The 21,415-nt window shown below is 45.8% G+C and overlaps 1 protein-coding gene across 1 annotated transcript in view; it reads right to left on the bottom strand.

The window, feature by feature from the left end:
- The window catches only part of LRP1 (LDL receptor related protein 1), a 466,085-nt gene that overhangs the window by 101,986 nt on the left and 342,684 nt on the right, over positions 1–21,415 (bottom strand). The window contains 8 exon segments of the mRNA XM_048487597.1: positions 1,170–1,344; positions 2,452–2,679; positions 4,207–4,338; positions 6,619–6,841; positions 6,843–6,864; positions 10,623–10,787; positions 13,492–13,699; positions 19,201–19,398. Coding sequence (XP_048343554.1) covers positions 1,170–1,344; positions 2,452–2,679; positions 4,207–4,338; positions 6,619–6,841; positions 6,843–6,864; positions 10,623–10,787; positions 13,492–13,699; positions 19,201–19,398 — 1,351 coding nt within the window.

Genomic DNA, 21,415 nt, shown 5'->3' with positions numbered 1-21,415 from the left:
AAAAAAGTAGTGCAGTAATTATATAATAAGTATATAATAAATAGTTTGACATTATCGAGGGAATTATTTGTTTAACAGAGTGATGGCATTCGGGGAAAAAGTGTTCTTATGTCTAGTTGTCTTGGTGTGCAGTGCTCTGTAGCGACGTTTAGAGGGTAAGAGTTGAAACAGTTTATGTCCAGGATGCGAGGGGTCAGTAAATAAACTTTTAGGCAGGATATTTGGGGTTTGTTTTTGTACAATGCCCAGGGTTTTTTTGTACAATGCCCAGTTCAGGAAGGTTACCTTCCTCACAAACCCAAAAGGGGAAGGGGGAGAGGTACGGCTGCCAGGTCTGGGTTGGGAAATACCTGGACATTTTGAGGGTGGAGCTTGGGGAGGGCAGAGGACCTCAGAAGGGTATAATGCTAAAGAACAGAGTCAGAGCGATGGGGAACTGCGCCCGGGGTATGCGTGCATCCTGTGCCCCCACCACGCCCCCACACCGGCGCGTGCCCAGTGCGTCACGCACCTCCCCTTGGCACTACACCACTGCTAAAGAATGCACCTTCCAAAGTAGCCATTTTCTCCAGAGGAACTGCTCGTGGTTGCCTGGAGATCAACTGTAATAGCAGGAGATCGCCAGGTGCCACCTGGAGGTTGGCAACCCTATGTAGAGGGCTGGATTTGGTAAGTCTCCCTGGTAGGAAGCTGAGAGCAGCACTGCCAGTGTCTCAGGAGCTTGGGTTAGTCTCTTAGCCACAGAACCAGTGTTGCGCACTGAACAGAACAACAATTAGTGGCGCCAAGCTTTTGGTGGCACTAAGTAGTTTTACACTGGTGGTTCTAACTCAACCTGTGGATCGGGACCCCTTTGGGGGTCGAACGACCCTTTCACAGGGGTCGCCTAAGACTCTCTGCATCAGTGTTCTCTATTTGTAAAATGGATAAATGTTAGGGTTGGGGGTCACCACAACATGAAGAACTGCAGCATTAGAAAGGTTGAGAACCACTGGTATAATGTGTCGTATTACAAGAAGGGTGGAAAAAAGGAGTAGCTATTAAAGAAGACTTGAGTTATCCAGGTTTGGTTGATATGGAATGGTTACATGGAAATTACATGGCTTCCTTTTCCCAGAAGAGGGAAGGCAGCTACCCGAAATCATTGTCTGACGCAGCTCTTGTCTTACCCTTTGAGAGGATGCACAACCAGGCAATGGGGCTTGTCCAGTCCTTGAATCACGGCATTTTTAAATGAACCATCTAGCCGGGCAACATTGATCTGCTTCTTGTTGGCATCGTAGCTGGTCCAGAAAAGGTTCCTGGAGATCCAGTCAACAGCTAGACCATGGGCATTGGGTAAGTCTAGAAGGGCAAAGAAGGTGGACAGTAGATCAAGGAGAGGAGACTAAGGTGAAGCCTCGTGAGAGAAAGGAAATGTCTGTAGAGTAACTGGGCTTACAGAGCAAATGACAAGAGCTATGACTTCACCTAGCACAATGATAAAATCTAACAACACCAGGGCCACTGAGGGGGAACCATGAGGACAAAATTCTTAGGGCTCAAGTCAGCTGAAGTTATTCAGAATGCATCAGATTTGTTTTACTTCTAAAGAAGTTTTGTACAGCAGCCACAAGGGGCACAGGGAAGGCAGAGTACAGTAAATGGCAATAGTTCTGCTGTCTGCTCTGGGAGTCTTTCTGCAAAGTTTGCCATGAGAAGCCGACAACATTCCTATCCTGCTAAACCCATCAACCAAGCCAGCACTGGAGCAAGACAAGACCAGCCACTACAGCTCCACAGCTGTTAGAGTCATTGTCAGACTTCAGCCTCCTAGCAAGGTTGTTGTTTCCAGCAGACTGTTTCCCTCTTTTTTTCCTTCTGCCTAGCTCTGTAGTTTGATTTGCTCAGCCAGATTTGCCATTGACTGCCACCGCATCACGACCCTGGTATTCCTTGGTGGTCTCCCATCCAAATACCACCCAGGGTTAGGACTGAGAGTGTGTGACTGGCCCAAGGTCATCCAGCAAGTTTCCATGGAGTGAGTGAGGATTTGAACCTGGGTGACCCAGGTCCTAGTTCAACATCTTAACTACTACATCACATTGGCTTTCAGGATACCATTATAAATACATTATTACAAGACATTATGAAGCTATCAAGAATTCCATTGAGGAATTTTGAGATAAAACCAGAAAGAATGCTCCCTGTGGTCTCTGGGGGAAGGCTTCCAAATTCCATCATGGTTTCTAGCTCTGTCTGGTCATAACATCAGGGATTTGCACCCAGTGACTTCTCCAGATAAATTCATGGACTACAATTCCCATCAGTCTTTGCTGATGGGAATTGTAGTCCATGAACGTCTGGAGAGCCACAGGTTGCAGACCCGTGGGCTAACACATCTCAAATGCTGCAAGGTGATGGGGGAAAGGGAAGAAGAAAGGGAAAGACAGCATGATAGACAGTGCCCACCTGCAGACACAACAGTTTCCACTCCGGTTCCATTGATGAATGCCCTCTTGATGGTTTGTGTGCGGACATCAGACCAGTAGATTCGCCGCTCCATGGCATCATAGTCAACCACAGTGACGTTGTCAATATCAGGCACAGTGAAAGAGATGATATAATTGTAGTAAGGGTTGTCAATGTCAACTCCCCGTATCTCCATCTGGCGGGCGTAGAGCAGGAACTTCCTAAATTCTAGCGGAAGGGACAGAGGCAGAAAGGCAAGATGGAAACTCATGTCCAAAAGGACTTCACAAATTCAGAACAGGTTACCAAAGATGAGGTTATCAAGATTCTAGGCTGTGTTATGGCGAATGTCCACAGGTAGCCCAATTAATCTGAACTTTAAATAGGTGGCACAGCCAAGGACAATTTATGCATGAAATTTAAACTAGTTTGAAGCTGGGGTCCCTCAAAGATCCATGGAAATCATAGCTTTTGTATGCCTATTAAATTATTATTTAAAAACTGTTTGAACTCCAATGACTTAATTAGATTATACATTTTGCCACAAGTTGGGACACCACTACATAGTTCATGTGCAGTCCCCAACAGGGCAAATAACACTCCTCTGGGGTTGTTTTGGGTCAGGAAAATGGTGTGGGAGGGAGGCTGAAATCTCTCCACACCTCAGTCCCAATCTGAAGTGGGTTACAGTAATTTTCAGAATTTATGCCCCAGTAGCCACATTTAACTAAGAAAATGTATCACCAAGTTCAGACCCCTGGCTTGGATCCAATAGAGTGTTTCCACAGGTAGTGGGGAGGTAAGAAAGTTGTATATTGGTTGTGCATTTCCACAGATGGAAGGATTTCCTTCTGAAGTGCGTTACTCACACACACACACACACACACACACACACACACACACACACACACACACACACACACACACACACACACACACACACAGAGTCTAAAATGCTATCATGGACACGGGATGTCTAAGAGGAGGATTTTGAGAACATTTGGAACGTCAGCATGAGGCAAGATGTCCATCCATGGAAATGGTCTGCTAAATCCAGTACCAATGGCCTCCACATGTTTGTTTCAAATCAAGCCATCCCAAATCTAACAGGAGTTTCAACATAGCATATTGTTTGAGTTCAGTAGTGTTTCAATACAATGTAAGGCTAGGGAGGCCCAATTCTCCCCTACGTCTGGAGAAGAATGTTGCGTTAGAATTGAAACTAAACAATTATGAAGGACTAATAATTACAATAATATCTGAATGTTAATAATTTATAGTGTTTTAGTTTTTATAAACAATTGAATCTACCCTTTCCCCCACCAGACAGAAACTTGTCATGGAGATGTTAGCTATTCACAGGAAATGCTTTTAATTTGAGGTGATGCATTAATTGCCTCAGATTTTTCATAGTTTTTTTAAAAATCCAGAGACTGTCGTATTTGTCCAGTTCTTAACTTTGAGGAACGTCGGTCTCTGGAGATGTAATATATAATAGAACATAATAGGGAAAAGGTAAACAGCTTTCCTGGCACCCTCCAAATGTTTTTAAGAAATTAGGCAGGGCCAGGTAGGCTCCTGATCAGTAGGACTGCTGATTGGCCGTGCAAATTAATGTCGTTTTGGTGACAGCTGCTATCACAGTGCTGGGAATCTCTTTCTCACTCTTCTGTCTGTGTATTATTTAAAATCCCTGTTGTTATCCCCTGCACTTGGGCTTCTTGTGGAACTCAGGAACTCTCCCCTTTAACTTACCATAGCATGTGGCATTGTCCTTGTCGAGCTTCATGAGGTGAGGGCAGGCGCAGGAGAAGGTGCGGTTGTAATTGATGAGGCAGAGATGAGAGCAGTGGCCTTTGCCTCCATTGGCCTCGCAGGGGTTGGGCGCTGAAACCACAAACAAGAACAAGCAAGAAAACAGGTTAAGATCTCCCCAGAGCTGGGAGAAACACACAGCTATACTGAAGAGTGGAGAAGAAATGCAACTTTACATCATGAAAGCCACAGGAGCAATTGAAGCGGTGACACAGGGCATGGGGGAAAGAGAGATTTGGATTTCTATCTAATTGGCTAGTACAGACATAGGTTTTTGCCTCCTCCAGCTCTGTCCTACAGGCCATGTAGGGTGGAGCCTATCGCAGTGACACAAAGGATATGAGAAAAAGGTCAAATCTACAGCATACAACAGTGGTGACAGAAAGTGCCATCGGGTTGCAGCTGACTTATGGAGACTCTGCAGAATTTTCAGTGCAACAGATGTCCAGATATGATATGCCACTGCCTGTCTCTGCATAGAAACGTGGACTCCTTTGACGGTCTCCCAACCAAGTCCTAACCAAGACCAACCCTGCTTAGCTTCTGAGATCTGATGACATCAGGCTAGCTGGGCCATCCAGGCCAGGGACAGCCAACAACAGGGGCCAAGCCCGCTTGGGCAGAATAAGTGGTGGCCTGGGATTCGGCAAAACGCCAGTCCCCAGGTCAGCCATTCTCCGCACAGCGCTTTTTAGAGGCGCTTGGGAAGCACACTTTCTGAAAAACGCCTTCAGCTGGAAGCCGCGAGCGGCTTCCTCGCCTTCCCTCCCTTCACTCACTGTTCTCCGGTACTTCAAAGCCGCAGGCTGCACGTCAATACGCCCCTGCTCTGGCGCACCGAAGCAGGCGCATGCAGGGCAGGGGAGGCGAAACCCCAGGCCTCCGGGCGACGCCGAGGGGTCGGTGAGTCGACCGGGCTTATGGCACCCAGCGGCTCGCCTTCCTCGTTCTGAACCGGCCCATGCGGACGGTCCCAGCGTCATCGGGTCGGCATCAGAAACGCCGGCCCAAGCCCTTCCGCCTCCGTGCGGAAAGGGCCAGGAATTCCCAAATCACCAGTCAGAAGGACCAATCTGAATCAGTCTCATTCACACACTACAATCCCCACATGGTTTTGCTGTCATGTTTTGACTTGCTTAGCTGAAAAGAATATTAAAAGAATATTGCTGTTGTTCAAAGTTCCATGAGAAAGTGCCTAGACTGAGAGATTTGGTTGCACCTTTAAGACATCTGGGGTATATAAAGGGGTAACGTCGCTTAGACACCAATTCCTGTTTGCGTTTTCTGCCCTTTCCTGTCAGTGATTGTCAATCACTTATTTACAGTGAGAGGGCTTTGTTTATTAAGGATTCTTTCCACCCTTGTGAGTTCTCGGTTAAAAATGCTTCCTGGACAGACAAGGCTAGAGAGTGGCTCAAATCCCAGAGGATCAGTTTTGCCTGCTTTCAAAATCTGAGGCAATGGATAGATGTCACAATTGTCTGTTGTTTCCTGAAGCAAGCTGACACCATTCATGACTAATGGAAGTTCCCTCGACCCATATTCTTGACACTTTTAATTGTCTTCTTATCCACACGTGCCAGAGCACCATCACAGAAGAACAATGGAGAGTGTATAGAAAAGACAGGGAAAACTGTAGAAAACAGCAAGGAGAGAAAAATGACAATGATATCTTTTTCTGTGGTCAAAGCTAGCCCTAAGAGAAAGGGACTCTGAAGAAAACTCTTGAAATTCTGTTGCCTCTATGGCGGGCAAGAAAGAACAGGGGAAATACACTATTCCTTCCCTTCGGGCACGCACAACCAAGACCGTCAGTGTAAATCCACTGATTTTGATGGTGTCAGATGGGTGTGACTCTGTTCAGGATTGCACTGTGTGCCTCTGAAGGGAAAGACTTTCGGGTCGAAAAGATAGTTCTAGAACTTTCTGAAATGAAGCTCTAAGTAGGTGCAAGGGCCAACCGGCTGATGCACAGAGGCCCTGAAGAAGTAGTCAAATATCTACTGTAAAAACCAGAAAATCAATCCACAAAGAATCTCAAGGACCAGTAAGTATCAAAAGCCTCTGAATTGTTTCACGTGGCCTGTAAAAAAATATATATTCCAAGATGGGCAAATGGAAGTATTCATCAAGATCAGGGAAGGAAACACAACTGTTACTGTCTTGCTACCCATGAGCTCTGAAGGCAACATGCAGACTCTTCTGGCCTGGGTGTGAGACCTTTAAACACGTGAACATAGTTTTAGCCTCCCCTCAAGCTTTAAACTCCCCTTTAAACATATGAATATTGCTTCACTTCCCACAATCCTCTGAGGTCCTTCCCTCTGCTCCCCACCTACAGCTGCATCTCACCTAGAGGCTGGCGAGAGGGATGATAGACCTGCAAGTCGAAGGGCTGCGTGTTGGTTCTTTGCACGACAGTGACGTTGTGGCCGGTCCACTTGTTGGCCTTGGCCAGGGTGTTTGTGCGCCAGTCAGTCCAGTACACCTCACCACCGTACAGCGTGACAGCAAAAGGGTGTGACAGGTACTCGTGCCCTCGCGAACACTGACATGGCCTTGAGCCACTGTTAGAGGGCAGAATAGATGGCATCCGACCTGTGGAGGAATGGAATATGTCAATGTGTTTTTGGCAGCAGCCGGTGGGTTAGACAAAAGAGCAGGTGCAGAAAAAGCAAGTGAGAACAAGAATCTGTGTGGATCTACAGGAGTGCAGGCAAGAATGGAAGAGCAGCTCTAAGACAATGGATGCAGATGAGAAAAAGAGAGAGAGAGAGAGAGAGAGACAGAGACAGAGAGAGACAGAGACAGAGACAGAGAGACAGAGAGGAAGCAGGACAAGGCAGGCACTAGACGATACTAGTAGACCTTCCACCTGATTAAAAAAATGAGGCAAAAATCACTGTTGCTCTGACTGCATGACATCAGCTCCACTGTGAACTGGGAAGTGACATCATCACACATAGCCTGAAAAGCAAATATACCTTATCACTCGAACGTTACTACCTTGCTGGATCAGGGGAATGCTGCGGACATACTGGCTGTTGCAGGTTTTCCAGACTGCGTGGCCGTCATCTGGTAGTTTCTGGCCCCTGACGTTTTGCCTGCATCTACAAATGGCAGCTTCAGAGAGCACAGTGCAGAGAAACACATCTTACTGTGATATGCCTCTGAAGGTGCCAGCCACAGATGCGGGTGAAAAGTTAGCAGCTAAAACTACCAGACCACAGCCACACAGCATGGAAAACCTACAACAGTCAGTTGATTCTGGCCGTGAAAGTGTTCAACAATATGCTGTGCACATAGTTTATTTTGCTTTCAGTCAGGCTTCTGATAGGTTCCACAAAACATTCTTGAGACACTGGTAAAATGTGGTTTGGATTCTATTACTGTTAGGTGAAATTGTAACTGGTTGAGAGATCACACCCAAAGAGTCCTTGTTAGTGGTTCGTCATCCTCTTGGAGAGGTGTGTCGTGGATTGCCTCAGGCATCTGCCCGGGAACCTGTGTTGTTCAACATTTTTATAAATTATTTTGAATAAAGGAATAGAGGGGATGTTTATTAAATTTGCAGATGATACTAAATTGGGATGGGTCAACAAATACAGTAGAAGCAGAGTCAGGGTAAAGGATGATATTAGGCTGGAAATGAATTTCAACAGAGATAAATGTAAAGTTTTGCTTTTAAGTAGGAAAAAACCAATTACAGGACTTGTCTTGACAGTAGTATGTAAGAGAATCTAGGGGTCTTAATGGACCATACACTGAACGCGAGTCAGCAGTGTGACACGGTAGATAAAAAGGCAAATGTGATTTGAGGGCTATATCAAAACAAGTATAAGTGTCCAGATCACATGAAGTGATGGTATTGTTTTACTCTGCTCTGGTTAGACCTCACTTAAGAGTTTTGGGCATCACAAAGAATGTTGGTGAAGGATGTAGACAAACTGGAATGTGTCCAGAGGAGGGCAATAAAGATGGTGAAGGGTCTGGAAACCAAGTCCTATGAGGAAAGGCTAAAGGAACTTGGTGTGTTTAGCCTGGAGAGGAGATGACTGAGAAGTGATGTGATAACCATCTTCGTGTACTTGAAGTGCTGTCACATAGAAGATGGTGCAGAGTTGTTTTCTGTTACCCCAGAAGGTCAGACCAGAACCAATGGGTTGGAATTAAACCCAAAGAGTTTTCAGCTAAAAATTAGGAAGAACTTCCTGACAGAGCAGTGCCACAGTGATACAGGCTTCCTTGGGAAGTGGTGGAATCTCCTTCTTTGGAGGTTTTTAAGCAGAGGGTGGATGGCCATCTGACAGCAGTGTTGATCCTGTGAACTTAGGAAGATCATGAGAGGGAGGGAAGGTAGGGTTGTGTCAGTGCTTGGCTTTTTCCTATATGCCCAGAATAATGCTGATTACCAATTTTGGGGGAAGGAAGCAATTTTCCTCCTGACCAGATCAGCCTATGATCCTGGAGGGATTTTTTTTGGCGCCATCTTCTCTGGACATGAAGTAGGGTTACTGAACGTGTGTGTGAAGGGGAAGGGGGGGATAGTTGCTAATTTCCTGCATTGATCAGGGGATTGGATTAGATGACTCTGGAGGTTCTTTCCCACTCTGTTTCTACGATTCTATGAAAATCAGTCACTGAACTGGAGGACTGGGGAATAGCAAACGTTGCACTGATTATTTAAAAAAGGATCCAGGGGAGAACTAGGAAATTAGCCTAATGTCTCTCCCAGGCAAAATAAAAATGGTAACCAAAAATAGATCAGGCAAATAGAAGAGCAAAGTCTGCTGCAGGAAAACCAGCATGGCTTCTGCAAAGGGAAATCTTGCCTAAGCAACCTTCTGGTGTTCTTTGAAGAAGTGAACAAACATGCAGACGACAGTGATCCAGTAAACATTATAAATGTGGAGTTCCAAAGGTAGCTCACTAAAAACTATTGAGAAAGCTTAGAAGTCATGGATAAGAAGACCTGGGCCGTTTCCCAAGATCGAAGTATCACTTAATGGCGGCCTCGGAGACGGCAAAACGCCACCTTAGGCCGCCATTCGCATTGTGGCATAGCCTGCATCGCAGCTAAGCCGGAGTTTCCCCAGAGCCGGAAGCGCCTGTTGTGGAATGCCAGCCAAGCTGCTGCCGGTATTTAACGGTAGCGCTTCGAGACGCCCCCCCCCCCTCAATTTCGGGTATCTCTACCTTGTTCCTGCTTTCGACGCCGCTGCCGCAGTGCCTGGGGACAGCTTCGCCCTGCCGCCGGAGCAGCACGCATTAAAGGGCTGGGGCATCCCCAGGCCTCGGGCGACGCCAGCTGGCGCCCGCCATCGCCAGGCTTGGCCTGGCGCCGTGTTCTCGGGTGCCAGTAATCGTCCCGCAAGGACGGTTCCTATGGAGCCGCCGGTCGGGCGGCCAAGAACGCCGACCGCCAAGCTCGCTTCAAGATTCGCGGCGGAAACGGCCCCAGACCGTTATGGATTACAATATGGTTAAAGGAATGAATTTAAGAATAGGAATACATTCTCATTGAAGGAAAATGAGCAAGGAACAGTAATGGGACTAGTGTACTTAATTTATTTATAAATGATCTGAAACTGGGGCTCAGCAGCATAGCAGTCAGATCTGATTAGAAAAGGGGTTCAAAATAAAACAACCAGTGTTATAATGCCCCTGTATAGCTCTATGGGGCAGTTTTGTTGAAAAAACAGTGTGCAGTTCTAGTTACTATCTCTCAAAAAGAATATCAGCGAGGCAGACAAAATATAGAAGAGGGAAACCACAATGATTAAGGGCATGGAGCACCTTTCCTATGGTGAGGAGTCGAAACACTTGAGGGCTCAAGGAAAGAATGAAGAGTCGAAACAGTTGAGGGCTCATAGGCAATACTGAGGATTTCTCCAGCCCCTTTCTCAGAATCTTTATTACTCTGTACCAGAATAATTACCCTCATACCCTCAAACACCAAATTGTCACTCAAAAAAGAATTGAGCCCAAAATAACACATGCTTTACTGAAAATATTTCTAGCAGTGCTTCCACTGGGAAGGGGTTGTGTTCCTTGAGAAAATATTTGCTTATTCATTTCCATTGTCCTGATCGCTCTTCGGCCCTCACATGTGCCATAACAGCTGATTATTTGTGTGATACTGCAGCACAGTCCTGCTCACTAATTGATCCAAGATACAACATTACCTGCACACTTAACACATAAATGAAGCAGCAACATTCAAGAGAAGAAAAAGGGACCACATTGAATTTTTTTAAAGTAAATTTATTTCACGCTTTTTTGGAATTTGTACCCTCCCCCCCCCCCATAAAAATAGAAACTTAATATAGAATATCTAGCACAGCTCCACTACCAACCTGGCATCGATCCACAAAATGCGCTTCTCCAGATAGTCAACGGTGAGTCCGTTAGGCCAGCCACCTGAGCCTGTTTCCTTATGGATAACACGTCGTCCCTCACCACTCATGGAAGCTGCTTCAATGCGGGGCAGACTGGCATCCCAGTCAGTCCAGAAAAGTATCCTGGGAGAAAAGGGCACATATACATATTGTTATGAACAAATCAATCTGGGAAAATTATCCAACTTAAAGTTCTTCCTCGACTTTTTGCAGGTATAGAGTGTGTTTAGGAGCAGAAGTGGCATAATGGTTAAGAACAGGTGCACTCTAATCTGGAGAACCCATTCTGCCACTTGAGCTGTGGAGGCTTATCTGGGGAACTAGATTAGCCTGTGCACTCCAGCACCCACCAGCTGAGTGACCTTGGGCTAGTCACAGCTCTTTGGAGCTCTCTCAGCCCCACCCACCTCACAGGGTGTTTGTTGTGGGGGGGGGGGGGAGGAAAAGAGAATGTAAGCCCCTTTGAGCCTCCTTACAGGAGAGAAAAGGGGGGGGGGTATAAATTCAAAGTCTTCTTCTTCTTCACCACCCCTCCCCCACCAGTGGCCTCTTTTCAAGAGCAAGTTGTCAGGCAGGCTAAATTAGCTCACGAGGTTCAACTGTGAATCTGAAATGGGAGAGGGAATTTTGTTCTGGAATGTTCCATAATTGGTTATAGAGATCGCGAGGTCAAGGACAGCTTTCTCCCTAAGTGCAGCCAACGAGCATGACATTTTGCCATCCTTTTCCTTTTACCCCTCCTTGTTGCCAGGAAGACACTTGTATTAAACACTGGAAATTATTTGCCTCAAGAACCAACTATGCTGCATTAAGGACTCCAGTAAGTAGATAGCTAGTCAACTTTATTATTTTCTGTGCATCCTGCTACCACTGAACTGTATGCCTTGTTTTAAATATCTTTTTGAAACATTCTGAAAATAAAGCCTTATTTAGCTTTAGAGTGTGCATTATTCAAGCAGTCAACGGTACCAAACCCAGAAGAACTTGCTTGCGTTATCGCAAAACAGTGGCAATGGCTAAGACATGTCGTAAGACAGGCAACACTCTTCTGCATGTACAATCGGAGCTTCGCTTATTCTGAAAGAGGGAAGGCATTTAAAGGCCATCCCCCACCCCACCCCCAGAGATAACCAAACCCTTATTCAGACATTAGCTACCAACCTTCAGTTATTATACTTTCCAAGGGTTACATCTATATAGGCAGAGGCAAATTGCATGGGTTACCCAGAAAAGGCACGACTGTTCTGTTCAGTGCCCACACAGTCTCTGTGCACCGGACAATAGGATTGACTTTTTCTCCCACTAGGGAGTTCATGTTCAGAAAAGTTATACATCCCAGAGCTTTCCCGTGCTTTATTTTCAAGAGGGACAGGCATTCTCTCTGTGCAGAACAAACACAGCCAGCCTGAGTGGGGTAGAGATAGTCTCTGTTTGAGTTATATTCTTACAAACCAGTTTCCTGCAGGAACATGTTGTCAGAACACCTAACTGGCTGCCTACTGTGTGAATGTGTCCAGGGAGATGCATACATAGCCAAGATTCACTACTCACTAGAGTTTCATCAGGCATCACCCGTATCCTTTGAAATACTTCTTTGCAGACATGAGAACTAGAAACTTGTTTGTTTTTGTTTTTCAAAATGGAAGTCAAGGGTCTCTAAACATGAGAGTCTGAATGCAGTCCTAAATTGCGTCCACTGAATTGCAGAACAGACTCCAGCCCACACATTTTCTGCTCTCTCAGGCAAAGATCTATATTACTCCCAGAAAGGTAATACAGTCTACCCATGACAGAACAAGAATCAAGAACAGAACAAGAGAGAAATTGAGGCAGCTCTCTTTGATCCCACTGCCCAAAGGATAATAGCAGAGTTTCTCAGTCAGGAACTGTGCCCGGTGATTGAGGGGCATTCCTAGCTTAACTGGTTTGTAACAATTTATATTAGCAGGGACGGTATTTAGGCGTACTTTCACTTCAGTGTAATTGTTACAAGATATATGTAACCAGACTGGCATATGTAATGGAACTTTCCTCTCTCCTTCCTCTTCATCTTTATAGCTTAACACATTTGTAGATCACTAGGCTGACCCTGATAGGTTATTCCCAGGGGGAAACAGGATGTGTCTGTTACCCTGTGGGGGTAAACAAACCAGGTGGCTGTGTCTTCCCATATCGCCAACCTTGGGGCACCTAAGCGCTAAAATAACTCTTTTCACACATGCCTTGGGAAAGCGGAAGTGGGGACTCTCAGGGAATAAAGGGGGCTAGCAAAGTCAGGGCTGGCAGAACTGGCTTTCTCAAGCTGGGTGCTTTGTTGCCTTTTGATAAATGCTACTGAACAAGAATCCAGAGTCTGATTCTGGTGGGTTTTCCAGGCTGTGTGGCCGTGGTCTGGTGGATCTTGTTCCTAACGTTTCGCCTGCATCTGTGGCTGGCATCTTCAGAGGTGTATCACAGAGAGAAGTCTGTTTCTCACTGTGTCTATGGTGAAGGGTTTAGTGTGGTATATTGTCCATGTCCCAGGGTGGGGGAACCAATCATTAAGTGTTTAAAGTGGAACTTGCTGTGTGCTTGGAGTACCGTATTGCAGGTAAGACAGTCCATTTTTTTAAGTACTGGGAGCCAAGACTTTTCTCTGTGATACACCTCTGAAGATGCCAGCCACAGATGCAGGTGAAACGTTAGGAACAAGATCCACTTGCACTACCGCCAATAATGTTCAGAAAACCACCAGAACTATTGAATCCGCCGCAAAGCCTTTGACAATCCAGAGTCTACGATACAATGCAGACCTAACATTCTCAGCCTCTTCCCTTCAGTACCATACCCATCTCGTGGGTCCAGGGCAATGGCCCGGGGATGCTCAATGTCACCAGCCAGCAGGGTACTCCTCATGGTCCCATCCAATTTGGCCACCTCGATCTGGTCCAGGTTGCTTTCGACCCAGTAGATGTTGCCAGCGTATCCGTAGCTCCATAGCTTAGTCCTTCCGGTGCTAGCCCAGATTGAATCAAATTCCTCAAAGTTAGTCAGAGCTGTGCAAAGGAAGACAAATAGAAATTAGAAAAGTCGGATCTCAGTGCCTAGCCTACTCTCTCATCCACGTGTTCAAATTCCACAACAGTCACAGCCATGCCTCTTACCAAGCCTCTTTAAAGGTAAAGCTTGCCACTGGATCACAAGTTACTCATGGCAACCTCATGAGGTTTTTCACAGTAAGAGATGAACAGAGAAGATTTGTTATTGCCTTCCTCTGGATAGCAGTCTCTGTTTTCCTTGGTGGTCTCCCATTCAAATACTGACCAGGATTAGCTACTGACCTCTGATGAGACTGAGCTAGTCTGGGCTAATAGGGTTGCTACACCAAGCCTCTTCCCTTCCTCACAAATCGCTAATGATCCTTTAGGAGCAGCAGTGGCGTAGGAGGTTAAGAGCTCGTGTATCTAATCTGGAGGAACTGGCTTTATCTCTGTCAGCCTGAGCTGTGGGAGGCTTATCTGGGGAATTCACATAGACAGCCTGTGCACCCCACACACGCCAGCGCTGGGTGACCTTGGGCTAGTCACAGCTGAGCTTCCTCTCAGCCCCCCCCACCCACCTCAAAAGCTGTAGGTAGCTGCTATGAGATTGTCAGCCCCTTTGAGTCTCCTGCAGGAGAAAAAGGGGGGATATAAATCCAAACTCTTCTTCTTCTTCTTCTAGGTGTACCAGTCATAGATTCCATATTTGACATGGTACAACAAATGAGTGTGATCAGTATCCACAAAGAGACACAGTGGCTAATAAGAAAATAATATCCTTTGGGCAAAGAGGGCAGAAAATACTAGGAAGCACTAGAGGGGTTTGCTAATAAGGGTTAAAATGCAGCTGGTTAGAAGTTTATTAATGCAACCTTAGGGTGTTCAAAGCTAAAAGATAAATAGAGGTAATTTGTCATTGCTCACTCCCAGTGATGTCCCCCTATGTTTCCCAAAGCCTGGCCCCTAAATAGTCCTGCTTTGCTTCCAAAGACCTGGGGCCTGGGCCATCCAGATCAGGGCATTTGCTAATATAAATCACACTAAAAACAGCATCCCCAACCACAGTTTAAAGGGTTAGAATCCTGTTTCTTCAGATAAAATTAGGGTCTTATCAAGCCACCAGCATGGCCACTGGCCATGCTGACAGAGGCTGATGGGAATTGTAGTTCCTGAACATCTGGAGAGCCGCAGGTTCCCTACCCCTGGGCTAGTGGATGCCGGTTTGTGCTAGTACACACCACTGCCAGCCCACGCAGTGTACTCCTGGTATCATTGCAGGCTGTGAAGATTTGTGTCCTATTTCTAGCTTTTCACAGTACTCAGATCAATATAAAACAGGCACTAACTCTGGCACAAAGTCGCTTAGTGCTACATTTGAACAAATGTAGTTGGATTTGTTTCAAGAGGTATAGAGGTGAGACCAGCACCTCAACCCACAGCTTAGGAGTAGGTGTTAAATGTGTAACTTCAACCAAAAAGAAAAACAGAACACACTGGTAATAAAAGAACAATCTATCTGATTGAAACCTGCATAATTGACCCAAAGAGAAAAACATGAAATTTTTTAGGAAATTTTAAATGAAGTATTAAATGTTGAAACCAATATAACGACAATCCCCAAGAATACAGATATGTGCTCCAATACAACTCAATGAGTTATCAGCTAACCAAATAAATAAATACATAGAAACATATTTTAAACTTATAAAATACAGTCAGAAATCCAACAGGTAAGTGTAATGTATAGTCTTGAGGTCCAACTCCACTCATAAAATAATCTACCTTTTCTTGAAGCAATTGAATGTTTTTTTCTTTTATCATGGAGGAGAACTCAAGAAAATATCTTCATAAGCTGTAGTCAGAAATCCAACAGGGGATTGTCATTATTATTTGTTTCAACATTTAATACATCTTCATTTAAAATTTCCTACAAATTTTATGTTTTTCTCCTTCGGTCAATTATGCAGGTTTCGATCAGATGGATTGTTCTTTTATCGCCAGTAGGTGTTAAATGCCCAGAAGTAAACTAAACCGTGACCATTTAAATACAGCAACAAGAGGAAGAAAGCGGAATGTGTGCCCAAGTCCTGGAACATTTCGCGAGCAATCTGTGCTCAGAAAAGGACCAGAGAGAAAGATAAGATGTGGTCTTGCTGTGGAGGACCTTGGCAGGATATCATGACCTGATTTAACCCATCAGGCCTTGGTCTTAATGGCAAAGTTGTCCCTTCCTTGATATCCACAGTGAATGGATGAGGAGTGCTACTGTATTTACTAGCAGCTCTGCTCCCACATGGCTGGGACTTCTTCCAGCTGCACCCTGCCCACCCCGAATTTCTAGGTCTCCACCATCTGAATCATCAGTTTCGAGGTTCAAGGTCTTGTTGTCGAGGCAGCTGCCAGGCTGTAATTATCATTAGGAAAGCTGTGGGAATGCTAATTAACTCCCACATAATGATCATCATTTAAAAGAAAGAAGGTATCATTATCAGAGGACTGAATGCTTCTGCTTAGGATGAAAGAGATACAGAGGAGAGAGAAGAAAAAGAAGAACAGTTGGATTTATATCCCCCCTTTCTCTCCTGTAAGGAGACTCAAAAGGGCTTATAAACTCCTTTCCCTTCCCCCCTCACAACAAACACCCTGTCAGGTAGGTGGGGCTGAGAGAGTTCTGAAGAACCGTGACTAGCCCAAGGTCACCCAGCTGGATGCTAGGTTAATTGCCAATCTAGTTCACCAGATAAGCTTCCACAGCTCAAGTGGCAGAGCGGGGAATCAAACTGGGTTCTCCAGATTAGAGTGCACCCGCTCTTAATCACTACACCACGGTGGCTCTCAGGAGGGTAGTCAGGGAAGTACTGATACTAAGGAATTTCTCTCCCTCATGCTCCTCATTTTCCCAGACACTCTTTTAAAGGAGAGCCACCAGCAAACTCTAAACTGGAGAACCTGCTTCAATTCCCTAATCCTCCACATGAAGCCTGCTGGGTGACCTTTGGCCAGTCACAGTTCTTTCAGACATCTCTCAGCCCCTGTAGAGTCAAGCAATGGCAAACCACCTCTGAATGTGTTCCACCTTGAAAACCCAAGAGGTCACCTTGAATTGGTTGTGACTTAATGGCACTTTCCTCAACCATCCCCCCCAAAAGACTTCGTACTGGCTGTGTGGATGTGATAACTTCAAACACAGCCAACATCAAGAGGACAGCCAAAATCAACAGGTCAGCCATTCAGAAGGCTAGATTCTCAGTTGGTTTCAGATAAGGCTCTCATGAATCCATGACTTGTTTCATCAGCCCCTGCCAGCATGAACATCTGGAGAGCCGGGCTGGCAGGGGCTGATGGGAATTGTAGTTCATGAACATCTGGGGAGCCACAGGTTGCAGACCCCTGCTCTGGGGCATGCCTAAAGAATACCAAACGGAATATCTGCCCATTTTCTGGCTGACATTATACGATACTGAGGGGCAGAGGCATAGCAAGGGGGAAAAGCGCCTGGTGCAGTGGTGCGTCCTCCGCCCTGGAACGCCCCTGCCACGCTCACACCCACCCACAGGGTGCACATGGTCATGTATCATACTACCCTTGAGCTACTTCTACTGAGGGGTAATGGATGTAATGGAATTATAATGACTATTCTGTGGGTCTTCTTGGAACTGAATGGGGTTCTAAGATGGATGGATGGGACAGGGGATAGAATTAGTACCATAAACTTGTCAACTTTTTCTTGTCTATATTCCGCAGCAAAGGAGGGTTATGTTGGGTGGTATTTTATGAAGAATGCATCTTTGAGATGCCATTTATTTGAGATTTACAGGGAGCTTTTGATTGGCAGTTCCAAAGGATTTAAGGATATAGATGGAGCTATCAAGCGTTCCTTGGAGAGGGCTCCCAATTGGAAAGAATCCCACCTTTGCGGCACATATTTAGTAACACTTGTCTGTCTTGTTTGAGGATAATGTCTCATTGAACTGGATTGAAACTGAAGCCCTGCTGCGTCTCTAGTTAATGTGCCTATTACTGCACACAGATTAGAAAAGCTAATCTAATCATCCCTCGAGAGCATTTGTTCTCCGCCACTGGGGCTCAGCCTATTACCTATTTATTTATTTATCTTGGAGAGCACTCCAAGAACCTGCCTGTTGTAAGGTATACCGTATGCCTCAAAATTGGCTTTTAGCACCCGGGAGCTGACGCGACTGTTTGTCGTCTCTCTTCTTTGGTTTTTTAAAAAAATCCGGCCCTTATAGGTCAGGCTTTTGGGAACGCAAGCAACCTCCTCTTTTATTTTTTACTCAGAGCACTGGGTTGTGGCTGTGATGTATGGAATAAAGACACTGCCGTTATCCTTTTATTCCCTCATGCACCAACTATAGGGGCTTCAGGTTGCCGTATGCTGACTGATCCCCCACTTAAGGTGGTCCACCTTGCATCAGCCATAGCCCACTCTTCCTCCATTGTAGCTCCAACTCAGTGGAACAGGCTCACTGAGAAGGCGAGAGAACAGCCATGGTTACAATTCTTCAGGAGGCATGGCAAAGAAATTTTATTCCTCGGGGTTTTTCATGGGGTTTATGCCAGCATGGTGTAGTGGTTAAGAGCAGGTGGATTCCAATCTGGAGAACCAGGTTTGATTTCCCACTCATTCACCAGAGTGGCAGAGGCTTATCTGGTGAACCAGATGTATTTCTACGCTCCTACATTCCTGCTGGGTGACCTTGGGCTAGTCATCGTTCTTCGAAACTCTCTCAGCCCCACCTACCTCACAAGGTATCTGTTGTGAGCAGAAGAAGGGAAAGGAGCTTGTAAGTTATCTTTAGTCTCCTTACAGGAGAGAAAGGTGAGATATAAATCCAAAATCATCTTCTTCTTCTAAACTGCTGGGACCTTTTGGAAGGGAAGAGGGTATCTGGGGCATTAATATATTTATTCTAAATGTTAAATGTGTTTGACTGTGACATGTGAGCCACCTTGAGCCACAAGGCAAGGTGGTATATAAGTATTCTAACAAATGCAGGAATTATGAACAAGTCCACAATGCCTGTCCTTGATGAGCCAACAACTTGGTCATCATAAAGCAGCATGCTAAAAGAACAGAAATCCTGAAATATTGCAACTTCAAAGGGGTATAATCAGTGGTGGGATTCAGCAGGTTCGCACCACTTCGGCAGAACCGGTTGTTAAAAAGGTGCTTGTAAACAATCAGTTGTTAAATTATTTGAATCCCACCACTGGGTATAATTGCATGTATTTATATGCCACATATAAGTGACCTTATGTGGTCCTGACTAAAGTGTATCCCCTTAGAATTTTAGGGGAGACTGACAATTTCCATCCATCTTCTTGGATGTACATACTCGCAGGAGAACCAGAGGGAACCAAGCAAAAGCACGCCCTCTTCAAGCACTAGAAAGCCTGACTCTTGAGATGGATGTGTTGCGTCCCCTCCCAAAGAACATGGAGAAAAACAGCAGGGCTCCTTCCTACCTACGACTGCGGTCATCATGAATGCTCACCTCCGTTTTCATGGAGCTTCCCCCGATATATCTTGTCCTCCACCACATCTGTCCAGTAGAGGGAGCTCTGATTGAGATGGAAGTCTAGAGCGATGGTATTCCGCAAGCCCGGCACCAAGACGCTGTAATCTCCCTTGTGCAGGTCAATGCGCCGGATCTCGTGGCGATTGGAGAAGATGATGAAAGGCTTAAAGGGGTCTGAAAAACAAGAGGTGCATATTACTGTTCCACACGATCACACTTCCATGGGTCTTTGAGTATGATGGAGTATCCTGACAGCTCATACAAGAAAGGGCTGTAAGTTCCAGTCTTACGGCCTGTTTGTTTCTCCAGCCCTATAGTTCACCTTGCTCTGCTCAGGTCATTCTTATGCCAAACATTAACCGGACTAAAGTGCCAGGCCCGTGCACCAACCATGAAAGAAGTACTTGCAGACAAAGTAAGGGACTCCTCAGCTATGCAGAATGATATGACTTCGTAAATGACTCAAAAGACACACACTTTACCTTGGGCAACGGCATAATAATGACTAAGAGCGTTCCAAGAAGTATGGAATGAAGGTCATTTGTCTCACAGAAATCAACAAATCTATGCAGCAATCTTGTTAAACCAGTGGTGGCGAACCTATGGCACGGGTGCCAGAGGTGGCACTCAGAGCCCTCTCTGGGAGCACGCGCAAACAGAGTCCCCCCCGCCCACACACACATCTAGGCTGGTCTGGGCTGCTGGGCTCAATTATTAGCATTAAACCTAAGACCTAGTTTTGGGGAAGCAGTGTAGGTAACTCTGTCAAACGCTGTTAAACCCCACTAATTTTCATGCAAAGAACTAAAGCACGATCCTTTACCTGGGAGTAAGCTTGGTCGCTGGCAATGGGGCTTGTTCTGAGTAAACACTCCCAGGGTCGTGATTCACCTGTTGGAAGAGTTGCCCGGTTGCTTCAAAGCAAAGCCACCGACTACCACCAAGCTTACTCCCGAGTAACGCATGCCTTGAGCCAACCGGTTTTTCTGTACTAAAACCTCAGCATTCAGGTTAAATTGCCAGGTTGGCACTTTGCGATAAATAAGTGGTTTTTGGGTTGCAATTTGGGCACTCAGTCTCGAAAAGGTTCGCCATCACTGTGTTAAACCCACACGAGAGAGGGACAGTAGGACTGCGCCCGCGAATAACAAAAGGGGAACATGCTTTGGCTGATCTTAGGGCTGTGTCCGTCCACCTGGGCCAGGGCTTTAGGAAGGTCGTGCAAAAAGATGTTAAATAATAAAGGGGCTAGTACACAACCTTGTTTGACACCCTTTTTTACCTGAACCGGGTGAAGTATGGAATGTAGAGAGGTAGTTAAAGAAAAAAAGAGTGGGGCAAATAGTGAAATTAGCTTACTGAAGTCTCTGATAGCTTACAGTACTCTGGGGGGTTAGGAAAGGAAGCAAAATATCCAAATCACTGACTTCCCCCCCTTCATTGTAAGCCCCTTGGCTTGCTGTTGCCACCATGTAACTACACAGTTGAACAATTGCTATATTCAAACAGACCACAATTCTCCACCCACCCTGGACACTCCAACAGATATATATACTCCACTTGCTTTCCCAACATCAGATCCTCTGAAGATGCCAGCCACAGATGCAGGCGAAACGTCAGGAGAGAATGCTGCTAGAACACGGCCATACAGCCAGGAAACCACACAGCACCCAAATCTCCATCTCCTTCCCTCATCCATATTCCTGCTCTCGAATGAACGATGCTTCTCACAGTCAACTGACCGGAACGCTAACTTGTTGGGCCTCTCCGTGCCTCATTCTTCAGCATGAGAAAAAGAAATACTTCCGCAAGCGCAAAATGCCTTTCTGCGCTAATCCGTTTCAAAATCTGCCCCCTGCCCCAATTCTAGCACTCCCTGGGGCCCGGGGAACAGAGCAGCTTTTCTGGTGCCTGCCAACTGCAACCCTGCGGGACAAGGGTGAGTCCTGAAAGGACGGGAACACTGCTGTCGTTCTTGGCCGATGGAAAATTCTAACCTTGCTATCTCCTCATCACGTTTCATTCTCCATTTCCCATTTAGCTTCTCAAAAAGGGGAAAAAACGGTTTGGCTGGATTGTACACTTTCTGTACATAAAGAAGGTAGGAAGGGTCCTAGGTGGCAGAGTTAAGAGGAATTCTCTTAATTCCTCCTTAACACCGTTTCTCCCTGAAATCCAACCGTCTTTTTTC

The sequence above is a fragment of the Sphaerodactylus townsendi genome, linkage group LG03 (assembly GCF_021028975.2).
Source record: "Sphaerodactylus townsendi isolate TG3544 linkage group LG03, MPM_Stown_v2.3, whole genome shotgun sequence".
Taxonomy (NCBI): Eukaryota; Metazoa; Chordata; class Lepidosauria; order Squamata; family Sphaerodactylidae; genus Sphaerodactylus; species Sphaerodactylus townsendi.
This window is presented reverse-complemented; position numbering and strand designations above follow the sequence as displayed.